Raw genomic sequence first — 19,486 nt, forward strand, 5'->3', positions numbered from 1 at the left:
AATGTATCAGTGTCCAGTTTTCAACCATCCCCTCCAACATTCGTCTTTATCTTTTCCTGTCATCCTAGCCAATCTGACAGGTGTGTAATGGTATCTCAGAGTTGTCTTAATTTCTATTTCTCTGATCAATAATGATTTGGAACACCTTTTCATATAACTAGAAATAGTTTCAATTTCTTCATCCAAAAATTGCCTGGTCATATCCTTTGACCATTTATCAATTGAAGAATGGCTTGATATCTTATAAATTAGAGTCAGTTCTCTATATATTTTGGAGATGAGGCCTTTAATAGAACTTTTAGCTGTAAAATGTTTTCCCAGTTTATTGCTTCCCTTCTAATCCTGTCTGCATTAGTTTTATTTGTATAAAAGCTTTTTAATTTACTATAATCTAAATTTTCTATTTTGTGATCAGTGATGACCTTTAGTTCTTCCCTACTCACAAACTCCTCCTCCACGGGTCTGAGAGGTAAACCATCCTATAGTCTTCTAATTTATTTATAATCTCATTCTTTATGCCTAGGTCATGAACCCATTTTGATCTTATCTTGGTGTATGGTGTTAAGTATGGGTCAATGCCTAGTTTCTGTTATACTAATTTCCAGTTTTGCCTGCAATTTTTGGCAAATAATGAATTTTTATCCCAAAAGCTGGGGTCTTTGGGTTTGTCAAACACTAGATTGCTATAATTATTGGCTATTTTGTCCTGTGAACCTAACCTATTCCACTGATCAACTAGTCTTGTACCAAATGGTTTTGGTAACTGCTACTTTATAATATAGTTTTAGATTAGGTATAGCTAGGCCACCTTCATTTGATTTTTTTTTTTCCATTAGTTCCTGTTAGGATTCTTACAAGGTACTAAGTCAGTGGAATTGATAAGAGACAATAATTATCTAATTTAGCATGGTTCAGTATGATTGATTTGATCCTACAAGGAGATGTTATGGGCCAGAACTTGAAAACAAGGTACTAAATGGAATTGAGGAGACAGTGGTTAAATCTAGTTTAGGATTGATTTAATCCTACAACAAATAATAGTTTCCTAGTGATATAATGATTGGTGTATACTCAGTATACAGCATATAAGCAAGAAGCTCTCAGGACCAGACACACAAGCCCACTAAAAGCTCTTGGAGCCTCAGCCAGGATTCAGTCAAGGAAATTCACAAGTCAGAGAAAGCAGCTTAAACTCTCGGAACCAAGATTACAGAAAGCCTCTAAGAAAAACTAGCTGAGCTCCAAGTGAAGGAGATAAAGCTTTCAAGGAGACGATAAAGGATTTATATTTTAATCCCTGACTGCATTTGGAGTGATTACTCTGAATTCAAATGAAGGCTGCCTCCAGAAGCTCCCCAAGAAACTTGCTCCCAGAGAACTTTACATTTTAGAGGAGAATATTACAAGTTCCCTTGAAATTCTTGATCTTTTGTTCTTCCAGATGAATTTTGTCATTTTTTTCTGGTCATTAAAATAGTTTGTTGGGAGTCTGATTGGTATGGCACTAAATAAATAGATTAGTTTAGGTAGTATTGTCATCTTTATTATATTTGCTTGACCTATCCAGGAGCACTTGATATTTTTCCAGTTGTTTAGATCTGACATTATTTGTGTGGAAAAGTGTTTTGTAGTTTTGCTCATACAGTTCCTGACCTTTTCCTTGGCAGATAGATCCCTAAATATTTTATACTATCAACAGTTATTTTAAATGGAATTTCTCTTTGTTACTCTAACTGTTGGGTTTTGTTAGTGATATATAAGAATGCTGATGACTTACGTGGATTTATTTTGTATCCTGCAACTTTGCTAAAGTTGGATTATTTCTAATAGCTTTTTAGTAGAATCTCTGGATTTCTCTAAGTATACCATCATATCATCTGCAAAGAGTGATAATTTGGTTTCCTCATTACCTACTCTAATTTCTTTAATCTCTTTCTTGACTCTTATTACCGAGGTTAGAGTTTCTAATACAATATTGAATAATAATGGTGGCAGTGGGCAACCTTGTTTTACTCCTGATCTTCTTGGGAAAGGTTCCAGTTTTTCCCCATTACATATGATGATTACTGACGGTTTGAAATATATAAGCTCCTGACTTTTTTTAAGGAAAAGTCCATTTATTCCTATACTCTCAAGTGTTTTTATTAGGAATGGATGTTGGATTTTAGCAAATGCTTTTTCTGCATCTGTTGAGATGATCATATGGTTTTTGTCAATTTGGTTATTGATATAGTCAATTATGCTAATAGTTTTCCTAATATTGAACCAGCCCTGCATTCCTGGTATAAATTCTACTTAGTCATGGTATATTATCCTGGAGATGATTTTCTGTAATCTTTTTGCTAAGATTTTATTTTAAGATTTTTGCATCGATATTCATTAGGGATATTGATCTATAATTTTCTTTCTCTTTTTTAATCCTACCTGGTTTAGGTATCAGTACCATGTCTGTGTCATAAAAGGAATTTGGTAGGACTCCATTCCTTATTTTTTGAAATAGTTTATATAGCATTGAAGTTAATTGTTCTTTAAATGTTTGGTAGAATTCACATGTAAATCCATCTGGTCCTGAGGATTTTTTTTTTAGGGAGTTGATTAATAGCTTGTTCTATTTCTTTTTCTAAAATGGGACTATTTAACCAATTTACTTCCTCTATTAACCTGGCCAACCTATATTTTTGAAGGTATTCATCCATTTCTTTTAAGTTATCAAATTTATTGGCATAAAATTGGGCAAGCTAACTCATACTTATTACTCGTAATTTCCTCTTCATTTGTGGAAATTTCTTCCTTTTCATTTTTAAGACTAACAATTTGATTTTCCTCTTTCCTTTTTCTAATCAAATTTACCAAGGGTTTATCTATTTTGTTGGTTTTTTGATAAAACCAACTCTTAATTTTATTTATTAATTTAGTAGTATTTTTAACTTTCAATTTTATTGATCTCTCCTTTTAATTTTAGAATTTCAAATTTAGTGTTTGAGGGTTTTTAATTTGCTCTTTTTCTAGCTTTTTTAGTTGTAAGTCCAATTCATTGATTTTCTCTTTCTTTATTTTATTTTAGAGATATAAAATTCTCCTTATTACCACCTTGGCTGCATTCTACACATTTTGGTATGGTGTCTCATTATTGTCATTCTCTTGGGTGAAAATATTAATTGTGTCTATGATTTGCTGTTTCACCCAATCATTCTTTAGGATGAGAATATTTAGTTTCTTGGTCTGTTTTCCCCTGGCTTTTTATTGAGTGTAATTTTTATTGAATCGTGATCTGAGAAGAATGTTTCTATCTTTCTGCATTTGAATTTAAGGTCTTTTTAATGTCCTAATATATGGTCGATTTTTGTTTCAGTTCCATGAACTGCTGAGAAGAAAGTGTACTCCTTTCAGTCTCCATTCAGTTTTCTCCAAAGATCTATCATACCTAACTTTTCTAATGTTCTGTTTACCTCTTTAACTTCTTTCTTATTTATTTTGTGGTTTGATTTATCTAATTATGAGAGTGCAGGGTTGAGATTTCCCACTATTACAGTTTTGCTGTCTGTTTCTTCTTGCAGCTCTCTTAACTTCTCCTTTAGGAATATAGATGCTACACCACGTGGTGCATATATGTTTAGTTTTGATATTGCTTCATTATCTGTGCTGCCCTTTGGCAAGATATAGTACCCTTCCTTATCTCTTTTAATTAGATAAATTTTTGCTTTTGCTTGATCTGAGATCAGGATGGCTATCCCTGCTTTTTTGATTTCACCTGAAGCATAGTAGATTCTGCTCCATCTTTTACCTTTATTCTGTATGTATCATCCTGCTTCAAGTGTGTTTCAGATACAGGATCTCTTTATTTCTTCATCTTCACATGAAGAATTCAAAAAAATAGGGAAAGACATGGCTAGAGACAGCATGAAATAAGCAAAATGTGGAAGAAATGGGCCTCCTCATTAGAGAAGGGGAAGTGAAGAATAAAATAAAATTTTGGATGGTGTACTTTGTGCAATTAAAACAGCGTGTCATTTTGTTTTGCTTAACATATTTTCCTTTGTTATATGGTAAAAGGGGAAAATGAAATATCTGGAACTTAAAATAATTTAAAAACAAAAAACTTTGGCACAGATAGGTGGTACACTGGCCCTGAAGTCAAGAGAACTTGAATTCAAATCTTACTTCAGACACTAGCTCTGTGACCCTGGGCAAAACACTTAACTCTAATTGCCTCCCAAAGTAAAAATAAAAACAAAAGGCATCAATAATTTTTTTAATTTTAATTTTTTAAATTTAAAAAAAATTAATTTTAAAGAAGTAAATATAGTCTGACAGGCACTGAGTGCATATAGTAGGACTAGTACTTAGATTTTATTTTTATATCTCTGGTATATACCAGTGACTAGTACACATTAAGGGCTTATTAAATGCATATTGACTGAGTATTTATCTGTTGCATGCCTTTCTTGATATTGATAATCAGAAGATCATTGAATAAAATTTGACTTTGGCAACATTTGGTATTTAATATATGCATAGGACAGTTTCTGGAAGAAAAACTTGAATATTATCTTTCCCCCCTTCCATCCCCCTTTTAATCATATACTTTTTGTTGTTGTTGTAGTAACCCACAAACAATAAATAGCTGAATCTTGCATTCTCCAAATTTTCAGTCACTTGTGTGATTGTGATAAAGTGTTCTGATATAGAAAATCATTCATGAAAGCCTGTTTATTTTTTAAATATCAGGAATACCCTTTAATACTTACATAGATCATTTTAATGTTTTACAGAGGCTAGAAGTAGTAAGGTTGGTTGGGGCTGATGTCTTAATTGCTTTTTTTGGCAAGAACATAATTTTTTTTTTTTTTGGTCGTTTTTGCCCTTTTAATAATACCTTAGTGTTTTCAGAAGTGGATCGTTTCTAGATGTTTAATTTTTGATTTGGCACAAAATTTTCAACTTTATCTTATGTGCCATTTGTGCAATGCATAAAAGTATATTGAAGACTGTGCTATTGATTTGAAATAGGGTAGTTCCATTATCACTAATAATGAAAATAGTTGTTTGTAAAGGATAAACACTAGCAAGTCTTTTATTTTTCATATTTGTTGTCCTCAAGTCAATTGCAACTATAAATATTCTCAGGATGATTTGACTTAATTGTGTCTCATGCCAAGCTTCCTGTAGAATTGTTTTCTACTCCCCTGATCTCTACTGCTTTGTGAGATGATGCTGTTTATAATCTGTTACTACCTTCCTCTGTAAAATTTTGTGAATGAGTTTATATTTTAAATAAGTATTGATTTTAGTTACATGTAACCATTGTTTGTTAACAGCTGAGTTTTCGAAACTTTTTTTACGTGAGAATTTGTCTTATTTAAAGATTTTAGAGATTCCTGGAAATTTTCTTTACCCCATAATTTCAGTATTTAACATATTGCCAAGACAGTGTGTTAACTTGCGTAGAGAGGCAACTTTAAAATCAAGAAAACTTGGGTTGAAGATCTGCCTCTGATATAGTTTGACTCTGTGACTCAGCCTTTGTTATTTTGCCTCTCAGTGCTCTAGTTCAGAGGTCTCAAACTCAATACCTGTTACATAACTGCTTAGTGTGACCAAATCAGATTAAAATATAATTGGGAGAAATGAAGATGTAAAATAAATAAAAATTCATTGCAACATGAATAATGTTAATTTGTGTTTTTCAGTATGCAATTTGCAGAAATGTATTTTCTATTTAAGACACCACTGCCAGAGGCAACTCTCCAAAATTGTAAATCACAGAGAAAGTACTGCCTATATTGGTAGGAGTTTCTCACCTAAGAATTCCTCATATAAAATTAAGTCATCAATTCCTAATTGTATACTAGCTTATGTATTGTTTCAGCTAGATTGTAAACTCCTTAAAGTCAGGGACCATATGTTATACTTTGTGCCATTTAGTTGTGTCATGCTATTTTGTCAATAAATATATTTTTTAATATTTAAAAGTCATCTCCTTCCCCACAAAGTTGGAGAGGAATGCAGTGATTTGTCTTCTGAATACAAAGTGCAAAGAATATACTTCCTGAGTAACTAACATTGGCTAATGTTTTTGCCAATTTTTTTTTGCTGTTTTTTACTAATTTTTAATTTTGTTTCAGTCTATAGTTCATCCTGAAGTCTCTTATTATTCCTACCAAAAATGACATATTTTTTAAAACAACCACCAATCATGAAACCAAAGGTGTATATCAACTACAAACACATTTATTTGAGGTTAGCTATATCTGGTTTCCTTTTTTACCATGCTCTTTTCAAATCTAGAAAAAGAAAAAATAGGAGCAGTGCTCAGGAAATAATCTTTACTCATTTTGTAAATTATACTTTATTTGGTAGTTTAGATAATAGTATTACAGCCAACTTTGATCCCTTCATTCCTTTAGGAAGTCCTTTACAAATACAACTTTGAGAAGTTAAGTCATATTGGAAGAGAAAACTGACAGAAAAAAGGAGGTCAGTAGGGATAGTTTTATGAGAATAAAAACATATTTATTGACAATTTACTTTTAGTAGTAGTTCACCCAATTAAAAAAAATCATTTAAACAAAGGTGACTGTTTTCTAAAAAAAAAAGCTGATCTCACAAATTTTTGTGTCTTTTAGTTTCAGTAAAGTTGGGTTGGGTTCACATATTGTGAAACACAAAAACTTAAGATGATAGAAAGATACTTGTTAGGATATGTCTATACTTAATATTAGGCTATTTTTCACATTCCTGATTTTATCTTAATTTTAAAATACTTTAAATTTTACTTCATCAGGTTGTATTACTTATTTCCATATATTAGTCATGTGGATTGGGAACACTGATAAAATAATTAAAAATCTTTGTATTGGGAGTTCTTTATTTTTTGAATTGCCTTATTATTATTATTTTTTTTTTTACTGATATTAGTCTTTAAGCCACTTTTTCCCGTTATTTTTCAGTCACGCAGTGTGGATAAACAACATGCTGTAGTCAATTATGATGCCTCTGCAGATGAACACTTAGTAAAGGATTTGGGTAGTCTAAATGGGGTAAGTTAACAATCAGTCACGTGTCTTCATTATTTTATTCACCACTATCCTGAAAATGCTTTTAAAAAGGCCCCAAATGTCTCCTTTCCTCAAAAATCTGGTATTCTTTAACTTATTGTTCTCTTACACTAATATTGATAATCTAACATTAATACATCTCTTCTTTTTTTTTTTTTTAAATCCATATCCTTTTTTTTTTTTTTTTTTTTTTTTTAATAACTTTTTATTGACAGAACCCATGCCAGGGTAATTTTTTACAGCATTATCCCTTGCACTCACTTCTGTTCCGATTTTTCCCCTCCCTCCCTTCACCCCCTCCCCCAGATGGCAAGCAATCCTTTACATATTGAATAGGTTACAATATATCCTAGATACATTATATGTGTGCAGAACCGAATAGTTTTCTTATTGCACAGGGAGAATTGGATTCAGAAGGTATAAATAACCCAGGAAGAAAAACAAAAATGCAAGCAGTTTATATTCATTTCCCAGTGTTCTTTCTTTGGGTGTAGCTGCTTCTGTCCATCCTTGATCAATTGAAACTGAATTAGCTCTCTTTATCGAAGAGATCCACTTCCATCAAAATACATCCTCAAACAGTATTGTTATTGCGGTATATAATGATCTCCTGGTTCTGCTCATTTCACTTAGCATCAGTTCATGTAAGTCTCTCCAAGCCTCTCTGTATTCATCCTGCTGGTCATTCCTTACAGAATAATAATATTCCATAACGTTCATATACCACAATTTACTCAACCATTCTCCAACTGATGAGCATCCTTTCATTTTCCAGCTTCTAGCCACTATAAACAGGGCTGCCACAAACATTTTGGCACATACAGGTCCCTTTTCCTTCTTTAGTATCTCTTTGGGGTATAAGCCCAGTAGAAACACTGCTGGATCAAAGGGTATGCACAGTTTGATAACTTTTTTAGCATAGTTCCAAATTGCTCTCCAGAATGGCTGGATATGTTCACAATTCCACCAACAATGTATCAGTATCCCTGTTTTCCCACATCCCCTCCAACATTCTGCATTATCTTTCCCTGTCACTCTAGCCAATCTGACAGGTGTGTAGTGGTATCTCAGAGTTGTCTTAATTTGCATTTCTCTGATTAATAATGATTTGGAGCATATTTTCTTATGTCTATAAGTAGTTTCAATTTCTTCATCTGAGAATTGTCTGTTCATATCCTTTGACCATTTATCAATTGGAGAATGGTTTGTAAATCCGTATCCTTCTTAAAATATTGTGCCCAGATCTGAACACAATGCTGTAAATGCAGAATAACCGAAGTATTCTAATAACAGTGTGTAGGTCAGAAACCATTTAATAAAAAAGCTGGAGAGATCTCTAGAAGCAAAGCAATGTTTATTATAGGTTCTAGTGAGAATCGGGCATCCCACCCATTGAGCAAACAATCGAAGGGAGGAGGCACTGTTGGGGACAGGGTCAAGCTTTTAATCCCTAACGCAAATTCCCCTCCCACCACTGACCCTCATCCTTATTGGCTGAGGATCTTACATTCTAAATGGGAACTACCCAAGAAATTGAACTTGACCTATAAGTACATAATTCAATCATATTTGGTTGAAATGGGGAGGATAGCAAGAAGGGGACTTAAGTATGCCCTTAGGGGGATAACCAGAAGGAGACTTTAAGTATGCCCTTAAGAGGATAGCAGGGAGGAGACACTTTAAGTATGCCCTTGACTTAATACTTAAAATCCTTCAGGCCCACTCAAACTTTGAAATAGATAAAGCCTTACTCGGATTTTCACAACTGTCTTGAAAGATCTCACCTTATCTCGTTCAACAGGGCCTGGAAACTGCATCTCTTTATGTAACCTTACATAGCATTTGCCTTCAGTTAATTCCTTGAGTTTGTAACCCATGAACACTTAGATCCTTTTCAATCTGTTCTCTTAACTATATTTTCCCATCTTATATTTGTAGGATTTTGGGAATATTTATTCTGTTATTTAGTGTAATATCTATCTGCAACAGCTTTGTCAAACATTTAACTATGTTCCAGGAATTATTCTAAATTCTAGAGAAGCAAAGAGATGTAAAAACATGGTTCTTGCCATCACAGACCTCACATTCTATTGGAGAGTGAATAGGTAGTACAATGTATTGAATTTCAAATACTTCAGAATTTTTAACTTTTAATCAATATCCATTTGTGCATACACACACACACAAAATAAATATTAAGTAGTTAATTGCAAGGTTGTTTGGGAAAGAAGGGCCTTAGCAGATTGGGAAGCACTTCGTGTAAATAAGCTTTGTCCTAAAGGAAGCAAGTGACTTGAGGCACTGGGATAAGGAAAGTACTTGTGCTATCTCTTACATAAAACTTCTTCCCAGATCCTCCTAGCTGCTTGTTTCCTTTCCTTTCCACTTTGTCCTTTACCTTGCATCTAACTTACATTTATTTAACACCAATAATAAAAAAAAAGTGAATAAAGTGGTTACATGCATAATAATTTGGAGAAAAGAGGCACTAATAATTGGGTTCAGGAAAGGCTTCATGCAAAAGATATTTTTTCAGCTGTCTTAAAAGGAAAAGAGAACCTTTGTAAATTGGAGGGTAAAAGTATAAGTGCATTCTATATATGTACTCCACACTTAAGAATGGAAAAGGAGTCATATGTGAGGGAAAGAAAACAGGCCATTTTGGCTCAATAATTTAATTCAAGAAAGAAGGAAGGACTAATGTCTAATCTTGTTAGAAAGACAGGTTGAGGCCAGATTGTGTATATTAGAACTTTATAGCTCAGCAAAAAAAGTTTATATTTTATCAGAGACACAACAGGAATCTGCTGGAGTTGATTGAGTAGAGGATTTACATGATTAGACTAGAGTTTGACCTAAGGAAATGAAATAATCCAAGTCAATTCTGGAAAGCAATTTGAAATTATACCAGAAAGTTACTAAACTCTGCATTACTTTTTGACCAGATACTACCTCTTTCAAAAAAAACAAAAAAAACAAAAAACAAGAAAACATTTATATATATAAAATTATTCTTTAATAGGAAACAAAAACTGGAAACCAAAGGAGCAAGAATCACTAAACAAATTATGGTATTTGAAAGTAATAGAATATTATTGTACCATAAGAAATGCTGAAATAGTTTCAGAAGAAACTGGAAAGATCTCAGTGAACCAATGCAAAGTGAAGTGATGAGCAGACTAGAGAAGAGAACAATTTGCACAATGACAACAATAGAAAGAAAAAAAAAAAAACAACTTTGAGAGACTTTAGAAATATGGTCAGTGCTATGATAAACTGCTAGTCTTAAAACCTGAAGATGGTTATCAACCATCTTCTGCCTCAGGGGTGGAGGGAAAAAAAAAGAAAACTCATAAAAAATTGCACAATCCAGCAAAATATCTACATTAGTCATACATATTATTCAGCATTTTGAACTTTTTTCTTCTCCTAATTGGTCAATGAAGAAAATGTGAAATTATTTAATTCACAGTCAATGAAGGGCTTGATTTAAGATATGAGATCCAGGTTCTTAGGTGAAAGTAGACACGTTCACTTTTTTGTAATTGATTGTGGGGTGGGATGAGAAAGAGTATGGAATCTCAGATAATGCCAGGTAGAAACCTGGGAGAATTGAAAGGACAGTAGTGCTTTTATACTGGGGGACAATATAATCAGTTCATTTGAGGACATCTTCAATTTTAGATGTATCTGGGACATCCAATTTGAGATAGAGATTTAGGAATTAATCGAATAAAGATGATAGTTAAATCCATAGTAGCTTATAAGATTACCAAGGGAGAAATTGTAAAAGACAAGATATTTAACAAACATTTATTGTATGTTTAACAGTGTTCAGGAAACTCATCAAAAAAATCAACAAATTTAACAAAATTATAAAGAAAAGTGGAAGACATGAGAAGATACCCCAACCTACCCCTTGGAGGAGGTGGGGACACACAATTTTATACATTGTACATATTTTTAGACTTTCTCAATGTCTGAATCAGTTACGGTAAATTTTTTTTTTCTTCTCTAAGAAGCAAAGACATTTGTCATATGAAATGGTCAGGAAAGGAAGGGATTCAGGCAATACTATTTGGTGTAATAAACAGAAAACATTAATAAAAGTTATTTTTAGAAACTGACACAAAAATAAGCAAAAAAATGGTCACTGTGCTAAAGAAACTTATATTCTAATGGAGTATGTGTGATGTAATATAGCAATGATTTTGTGGTCCCTTAATTTTAGTGGGGCTTTTGTTCTAACAATAAATTAATAATTTATTTATTTATTTATTTAAAAATAATTAATCCTAAATCTTCAGGCTTTCTTTCTGGGTTTGTAGTCTGCCTCAGGAAACTCCCACACCTAATCTGTCTGATTCTGAATAGACCACTCCTCAATTCATTGCTGACTTGACATTCTGGTCAGTGATAACCAAATTCTGGAGGTGTGCCTCTGGGCCATAGAATTAGCATGTTAAGGATAGAAAGTTGCATCAATGTGTCTCCTTGCTTCTGTTTCTCTGCTAGATTCTTTTGGAATTTAATTTGCTTGTAATAGGTGTTATAATTACAAAAAAACTTTAAAAAAATTTTTTTTAAGGAAATGGGTTCAAACCTGCAAATATTTTTGAGACCCCTCATGATACCTGTTTGTGATCCCAAACTTTTGGGGTCCCTACCTAACCTCATCATGTGGGAGAGATAATCCCAAAATATGTACATGTAAAATATATACTGAGTAAATGGAATTTAGTCTTCTAGTGAAGACGCTAACCAACATGGTCCAAGAGAGAGTCAGAAATCCTTCTTACTGAAGCTGGAATATGTAGTACTTTGTAAACATTTAGTGCTCTGTAAATATACACTAATGATTGGTATTGTTTTTATTTGGGAGATAACTTCCCAAAATAACAAAATTGATGAGGTTTAGATTTAGGGAACCAAAATGAAATTAGGGTTTCTGGTGGTCAGGGAGTTAAATGATAAGGTCTAGTGGCAGGTTCGGGCTTCAGGGAACCAGATGGAGAGGTTTGGCTCCCCTGCAATTTCTTGGGATTCGGCTCAAGGGAAGGGAGTTTTGGGGACTCCCTTCTGGTGGCACAGTGGTTCTCTGTAAAAGAATTTACAGACCCGAACCTAGATTAATAAGGTTTATTATGGGGATTGGAAGTAAGGTTAGAAATCCTGACAAAGGCATAAAATCTGGTTAGGGTAATAGGTGAGGGTAAAGAGAGCATGGCACTGGAAAAGTATTCATGGCATAACATAGCATGGCAAAGCATGGCATGTTTGGAACCCCTGCCAAGAGAGGGTTTAATTTGGCTCTTTTTATAATGAGAGCTTTGGCTACAAACTGAAGGGGGCTGGCGGGTGGAGTCCCAAGTTGGCTCCTCCCTGAGTTTCAGCTTGAGCTAGAATTTGAATTGAATTCAATGGATTTCAGGACTGAGCTGACCTCACCCAGATAACAAGAATGAAACTGTCCCTCTGGACAGGCTCCCTTATTAAGGCAGAATTGAAGGAGATTTTCTCCTTCAAGGATTTTCAAAGTTTTGGGGTCCCCTCTTCAAAATGACAAAAGTCATTAGTTTGTTTTAGAATACAAATTCTTATAATGCCATGTATATTTTACTCTATTTAGTACATTTCAGGTACCCCATATATATTTCTTTTCCCTCATAATTTATTTGAGGCTTGTGTATACAGTATAGGACTCAGAGTCAGAAAGACCTGAGTTCAAATTTCAACTAAGATACTTACAGGCTGTGTTCCTGAGCAAGTCACTTAATCTCTTGTATTAACAGTTTTGTCATCTATAAAATGGCATAATAATTTTACCTGCATCATATAGTTGGGAGGATCCAGTGAGAGAATACATATTAAAGTGCTTTACAAATTTTAAAGCACTATATAAATGCTAACTTTTAGAAATATTTACCTTTTACTATTGAATTATTTGCTCCTTAGTCATTCCTAATATGGTAATAACATTATGAAATTTCAACAGTAGCATCAGCAATAATGGGGAAGGCTTTTTTGCAAACTTAATATGGAATTCTCAACTAGAAGGTTAATACAGTATTACCACTGTGTCTTATCTTAACCCACGTTATCAGCTTTTTAGCATCCAGTATTAACTTTGTACTAGCTTTGCCTCAGCTTTACTAAAAATGAAGTAATTATTCTTAATAAAACTTAATATCCATTCTCTCATTTTGTTCTCTTCTAGACTTTTGTGAATGATGTAAGGATTCCAGAACAGACTTATATCACCTTGAAACTTGAGGATAAACTAAGATTTGGATATGATATCCTTATAAAATGTGATTTGTAAAATTTTTACAATTTTTCTTTTTAAAGCTTCATTGTGTTCATCTTTTTCTTAATTATTAAATTTACTTAAACTTTATGGTTGTAACTGAATATTTATTAACTTTAAGTATATTCATAGTGCATATTAGAAAAATTATTTGCCTATTATTCTCCTGTCCCCAGTAGAATATATGTTTTAAAAACCTCTTTTGTTTCCTTCTAGTTTAATAAAAATGACCTGGGGAGAAACAGTAGAAGTAACTTTTCTTGTTCACTATTTTTTTATGCTTTCTTATAGAACATTATTTTGTAATCCTACTGCATATGAGGGAGTTCTTCACCTTCAACAATCCTGGAAATATTGACAGGTGAATGATGTATCAATGCCAGCCGCCAGTTTTCTGATAGAAAGTTGTGTCTAAGCACCACCTTTTTATCCTTACTCCTGATCTGACTTAATTTAACACTGCATTTTCTTCAAACTCTCCTTCATAGCCCTGTATCTCACAAGTGGGGGGAAAAAAGAACCCAATAAAATTGATATCTTAAGATTGTTTTTTTCAAAGTGGAATCACAGAACTGAATAAGAGAAGTTCTGCAGTCTGCTATAAAATGTAGAATAAGGAATTGGTAGGGGAAGGAATAAAAACATAGGATGAAGAATGATGAAAATACCTTTTTTCCATATGGCAAATAAGCAGAGGAAAAATATTTAATTCTCTACTTTCTACTTTGAATGCACTTATTCCACATTCTACATAATAACATTCTTCTTCAAGATATTTAATTTCCTAAATTATTTCTTCCTTCTTACTGTAAGTATTAAAGCTTGAAATAGAAAATATGTAATTCTGTTAGACTTAATGTTGGTTTGGTAGAATATTAAGACCCTATAGAAATATTCACTTAAATGAGTTACTTAATGCTCAGAAGAAGTGAAAATAAGCATTTTCTGAAAGAGGAAATGCAGCTTTTAGATGGTTTTTATATTTAGTTTTTATATGAAATTGATATTTCAATTTATGGTAAAAAGTTATGAATTTATATAAAACTTTTTTACATTATAATTTGAAAGAATATAGCAAATGAGATGGAATTATTAAGTATAAAGTTTTAAGCTACATGTTTCAGAATTTTAAAATCAAAAACTTCATATTCAATTGATTACAGTAAGTATAATGCTTGACTAATTAATTTTCTACTTGTAGAGTTCTCTTCCAGAAAGAAACTGAAAGTGCTTTTTCAGTTTGTTTAGTGTATAGGCAGTTCTCTTTTAATTTCTAATGTCTAAAGTATATTACATAACTTAAATTAGGATCTTTTAAATTAAAGACCATTACAAATAAGACGAATCATGTTTTGAAAATGAAAAAAAAAAGAAGCAATCACCTATTGAAATATATATATATAAATTTTCTTTTCAGATCTTTAATTTCACCTTAATTTCACCCTTTTTCACCTTACTATTTCCATCTGTCCTTTTCCTTAAAATGTCAGATAATTATAATCATTTTGTAGATAGATAAATATAGACAACTAAAAAATTTTTTCAAGGTTATGTGATCAAGGGCAAAAGCAATAATAGAATTCAGATGCTCTGATTTAAAGGTTGGGCAATGGGCAATTCTTTCTGTGAAATTATGCTGCTTCTCCTTGAACTGTGTTTTGTTATTTTTACACTGCTTGACAGGAAATGAGGTTTTTTTTTTTTTTTTTTTTTTTTTTTTGAGCAGTATTCATAGGCAATTATGCAAGCACTGCTTAACTGTTATACTTTAGAGGTTTCATTACAGTGATGGAAATTCATTTTTTAATGTTAAAGGAACTATTACAGTTTACAAATATTACAAAGAAGTAGCATTTTGACATTAATAAAATTAATCCTAAGAGTTAACAGTTCTTATGATATCATAAAATTTATCAGTTATGTTGATTTTTTTTCCCTTCTTGGTCTTTTTTTTCCTCAGATGAATGTAATGTAAAACAGAAGACACGAATTAAAAATAATTGTATGTTTAGCCATTTTTGCAAATCTTTTGGCCAAAGAATATCCCAGAACCATAGAGTCTCAAGGTTGAACAGGGCCTCAGACTCTAGTGACAAGACTCATATTTGGAAAAAGAAAACCCACTACAAATATTCAAATGTTGCCCAGAATCCTTTGCTTAATGATCTTTAGTGAAGAAAAATCCATGCTATTCAAGAAAGGTTATACAATTTTTACAGAACTCATTTTTGAGAAATTTTTCTTTATATCAAACATTAATTTGACTTTCTGCAACTTCCACTGAAGCACATTATTGTTGTTGATGTTCATTTATATGGTAGTGTCTGTTTCACGATCCAATAGAACATAGTATACCAGTCTCCTTGTATCTTTCCCTATTACTCAGTCACTCCAAACTCATGTTTTGTTTTGTTTTGTTTTGTTTTTGTTTTTCCATGACACTTCCTGTTCATCTCTTCCTGACATCTTCTAGTCCTTTTGCCTTTAATTTTTCCCAACGTCAAGATCTTTTCCATTATGTCCTGTTTTCTTATCCTGTGGGCCAAACTATTCAAGTTCCAGCTTCAGTGTTTGAATTTCCAGTGAATAGTCTGAATTTAAGTGATTGAATTTAATCTGATTTGATCTTGCTGTCTAAGGACTCTCAAAAGTCTTCTCTGGCATTACAATTTGAAAGCGTTGGTTCTGTGACCCTTGGTTTCCTTACAATCCAGCTCTCACATCCATATGTTGCTGCTAAAGAGCCCTAGATTTGACTACACAGACCTTTGTGTGACAGGGTAGTGTTTCTGCTTTTTAGTATGCTGTCCAGATTTACCAGAGCTTTCTTTCCAAGCCAAGAGTCTTTTAATTTCTTGATTACAATCGCCATTTGCAGCTATCTTTGAGCCCAAAAATATGAAGTCTTAACGCTGTTTCATTTCTTTTCTATTTGCAAGGAAGTGATTTGACCAATTGTGAAGGTCTTAGTTTTACTGATGTTAAACTTTAAGCCAACTTTTACATTCTTCTCTTTATTCTATCATCAGAGTGGTATTCTTTGCATATCTAAGGTATTGATATTTCCCAGCAACCTTAATTCTGACTTTTCATTTAGCCCTGGCATTTCACATATGTATTCTGCATACAAGTTAAATAAAGTGGAATTAGATATAGCTTTGTTAAGACCTTTTTCAGTTTTAAATCAATCAGTTTTTTCTTTTTTTGGTTCTAATTTGCTTCCTTAGCCCTCATACAAGGTCCTCAGGAAATATGTAAATTGATCTGATACTCTCATCTCTTTAGAACTTAGCATATTTTGTTGTGATCCACATGGTCAGTGTGTAGTCTGTGAAGAAATATATGTTTTTTTTCTGGAGTTCCCTTGTTTTTATATAGGCCAGCGAATTTGGCTATTTGGCCTCTAGTTTCTCTGTCTCAAAAATCAATCTGCTCATCTTGCCTATAACTTTGATGGTATGGGCGATTAACACAAGCATTTTGTAGTTGGAACATTTTTTGTCATTGCCCTTCTTTAAGCTTGGGATGTAAACTGATATTTTCTAATCTATTTACTACTGTTCTAAATTTGCTGGCATATTGTGTGCAGTCCTTTAACAGAATCATCTTTTAGGATTTTAAATAGCTTACCACCTAGAATTCCTTCAGTGCTTCCTAAGGCCTACTTAACTTCATAGGATATCTGGTTTTAGATAAGTAACCATACCTTCATGATTATCAGTGATGTTAAGATCTTTCTTGTATAGTACTTCTGGAAATTCTTGCCCCTTCCTCTTAATCTCTTCTACTTTTGTCAAGTCCCTATTGCTTTGTCTTTTAGCATGTCTACTTTTGCATGTAATATTCCCTTGATATCTCTAATTTCCTTGAAGAGATCTCTTGTCTTTCCTATTCTGTTGTTCTATTTCTTTGCATTGCTCATTAAAAAAAAAAAAAATTCTTCCCTTCTTCCTTTTCTCTAGAACTGGGGCTTCCTAAACTTCCACTTGTCACCCATTTTTGCCAGAGAAATTTTTACATGACCTCAGATATATAGGTATTTAAAATAAGTGTACAAATCAAACATATATTGATAATAAATCATAAATCTACAACTTCCACATTGAGGTACAAGACCACATTTGGAATTACAAACCACAATTTAAAAGCTGGGTCCTAGTTTATAAAGTACCAGAAACATAGTTGAGGCCTAATAAGTTAAATATATTTGAATGATCAGTACTTTGAGTTCTGTTTGATGGGGCCTAACAGTACAAGCTTAATCTCTGTTTTACAATAGCTTCCCACAAAATACTTGAATATACTTATTATGTTATGTTATACCCTTCCTCCCCACCTTTAATTTTCTGTTTACCATGCTGAAACTTCTTAGATACCCAATAGGCCAAGGAAAGATTCTTGAGGACTTTCACCATTTTTTTTTTTTTGGTACTCTGGAATGTTCTCCAGCTTATCAATGTCCTTAAAATGTCATGCCCATAATCAGTTTGACTAAGACTTATCACTTCTCTTAGAAATAACTTATGGTATTATCAATTTTCTTAACTGCCATAACATGTTGTTGACTTATTGAGCTTATGCAATTCTTGAAAACTTCCATTATATTAATTTGTACGAGGAGAACAGAGAGAGAGAGCAAAGAGAAGGTAATACGAGGTTAGTGGGTCAACATCTTCACCTGAGGTTAATGTATCATGATTAGGTGGTAAGAAGTCTTTGTGATCACTCGTCTTCCCTTTAATAACCAGGAATCGAAGTCAAGTTTATACTACCATAATGCTGACAGAATAAATTATCTTTTTTTGAAAATCAAGGCATTTTCTCTAATCCTCTTATGCCCTATATTTTCCTTCAACAGTTCAGTGTTTATCCCTAGCTTCTTATATATGTGTAATATAGTTTCTCTTGGCTATTGACTTGAATTTATCAAGAAGAACTGGATGCTTTTTCTTGTTACCTTATTTAGTGTTTTCAGTTTAGACATTTTTTGTTCTGTTGATCTTTTTCCTAGCACAGAAAACAATTGCAAAATAAGAGTTAAAATATTTTCATCTTCTCTCTTATTGTCATTGTTTCATCTATCTGAGCAAGGATGCTATAGTTTCCCTACTATAACATTAATTTTTTTATCAGCTTCTTTTTTTATGCATTCTGATATTCTTATCCTATTTACTCAAGACTTGTCACAATTATTTATTTCCCCATTACCTGCTCTTACACATTTTATACTTAACCTGTAAAAAACAATATTAAATGCTGGGTTCCTTGTATATCCACATAAACCTCTTTTCTCCTCACCCAATTTGTTTTTCTATGTTTTCAAATTTTGTTTTCAGATTTTCATCCTTCCTGGACTAACCTCCTGTATAAAATTTTAGTTCATGGGATTCTAGCTTTCCTTTCTGAGAATGCTTTTTTCCCCTCCTAAAGTCTGGTATTCAGTTGATAGTATGCCTGACATTTCTCTTATGGATCACAACTTTTACAATGGATTGCTCACTGCCTCATAGTAGTCAATTATTTACATTCTGGTAATTTATTTCCTCTCATTGGCATGACTCAAGTCTTATAGCAGTTATCTTTTTATAAATTTCTGAATCTGTTGAGTTAGAAAATTATCTTTAGACCATCCAAGATATTGTTAACTATTCTGCTTTTGAGAGAGATCTAGTAGAAAGATGGATGTAATCTATCATAACCATATGGTACCTTCACAAATGGTCTGTGATGTTTTCTGAAATGTTTCATCCATTTCCCTTTTTCTGTCTTGTGTGTGTACATTGATGACAATGTTAATTCTGTTGCTCCCTTCATTAGTCTTCACCCAAACACTTCCTACCATGCATCTACTTGTTCACAATTACATGGCATTGAAAGGAATTTGAGGGAGTTTGTATCATGGTTAGGAGTTTGGCATAGAAACACAAAAACAAAAGGTAAAGGTAAGGATAAAAAGAAAGCTTTCTGGATTAAAATAGTGATCATGAAGAACAGTGAAATAGCTGCTGGAATTTCCAATTAATTTCTGCTGGTTAATGAAAAGCCTATTAAGATTAGTTTCAGTATAGACAACTTTAGTGGAAATGATACAAGCTATATTTGTAGGATGATAAATTCTTAA

General features: G+C 32.7%; 1 protein-coding gene across 9 annotated transcripts in view; it reads left to right on the forward strand.

Annotated features, from left to right (window-relative positions):
* The window catches only part of CEP170 (centrosomal protein 170), a 172,602-nt gene that overhangs the window by 64,718 nt on the left and 88,398 nt on the right, over positions 1–19,486 (forward strand). For all 9 annotated transcript variants that reach the window (XM_051993486.1, XM_051993479.1, XM_051993480.1 and 6 more), the window contains exons 3-4: positions 6,951–7,040; positions 13,276–13,354. In XM_051993486.1, the coding sequence (XP_051849446.1) occupies positions 6,951–7,040; positions 13,276–13,354 (169 nt within the window). The remainder of the gene's footprint in view (positions 1–6,950; positions 7,041–13,275; positions 13,355–19,486) is intronic.

The sequence above is a fragment of the Antechinus flavipes genome, chromosome 4 (assembly GCF_016432865.1).
Source record: "Antechinus flavipes isolate AdamAnt ecotype Samford, QLD, Australia chromosome 4, AdamAnt_v2, whole genome shotgun sequence".
Classification (NCBI taxonomy): Eukaryota; Metazoa; Chordata; class Mammalia; order Dasyuromorphia; family Dasyuridae; genus Antechinus; species Antechinus flavipes.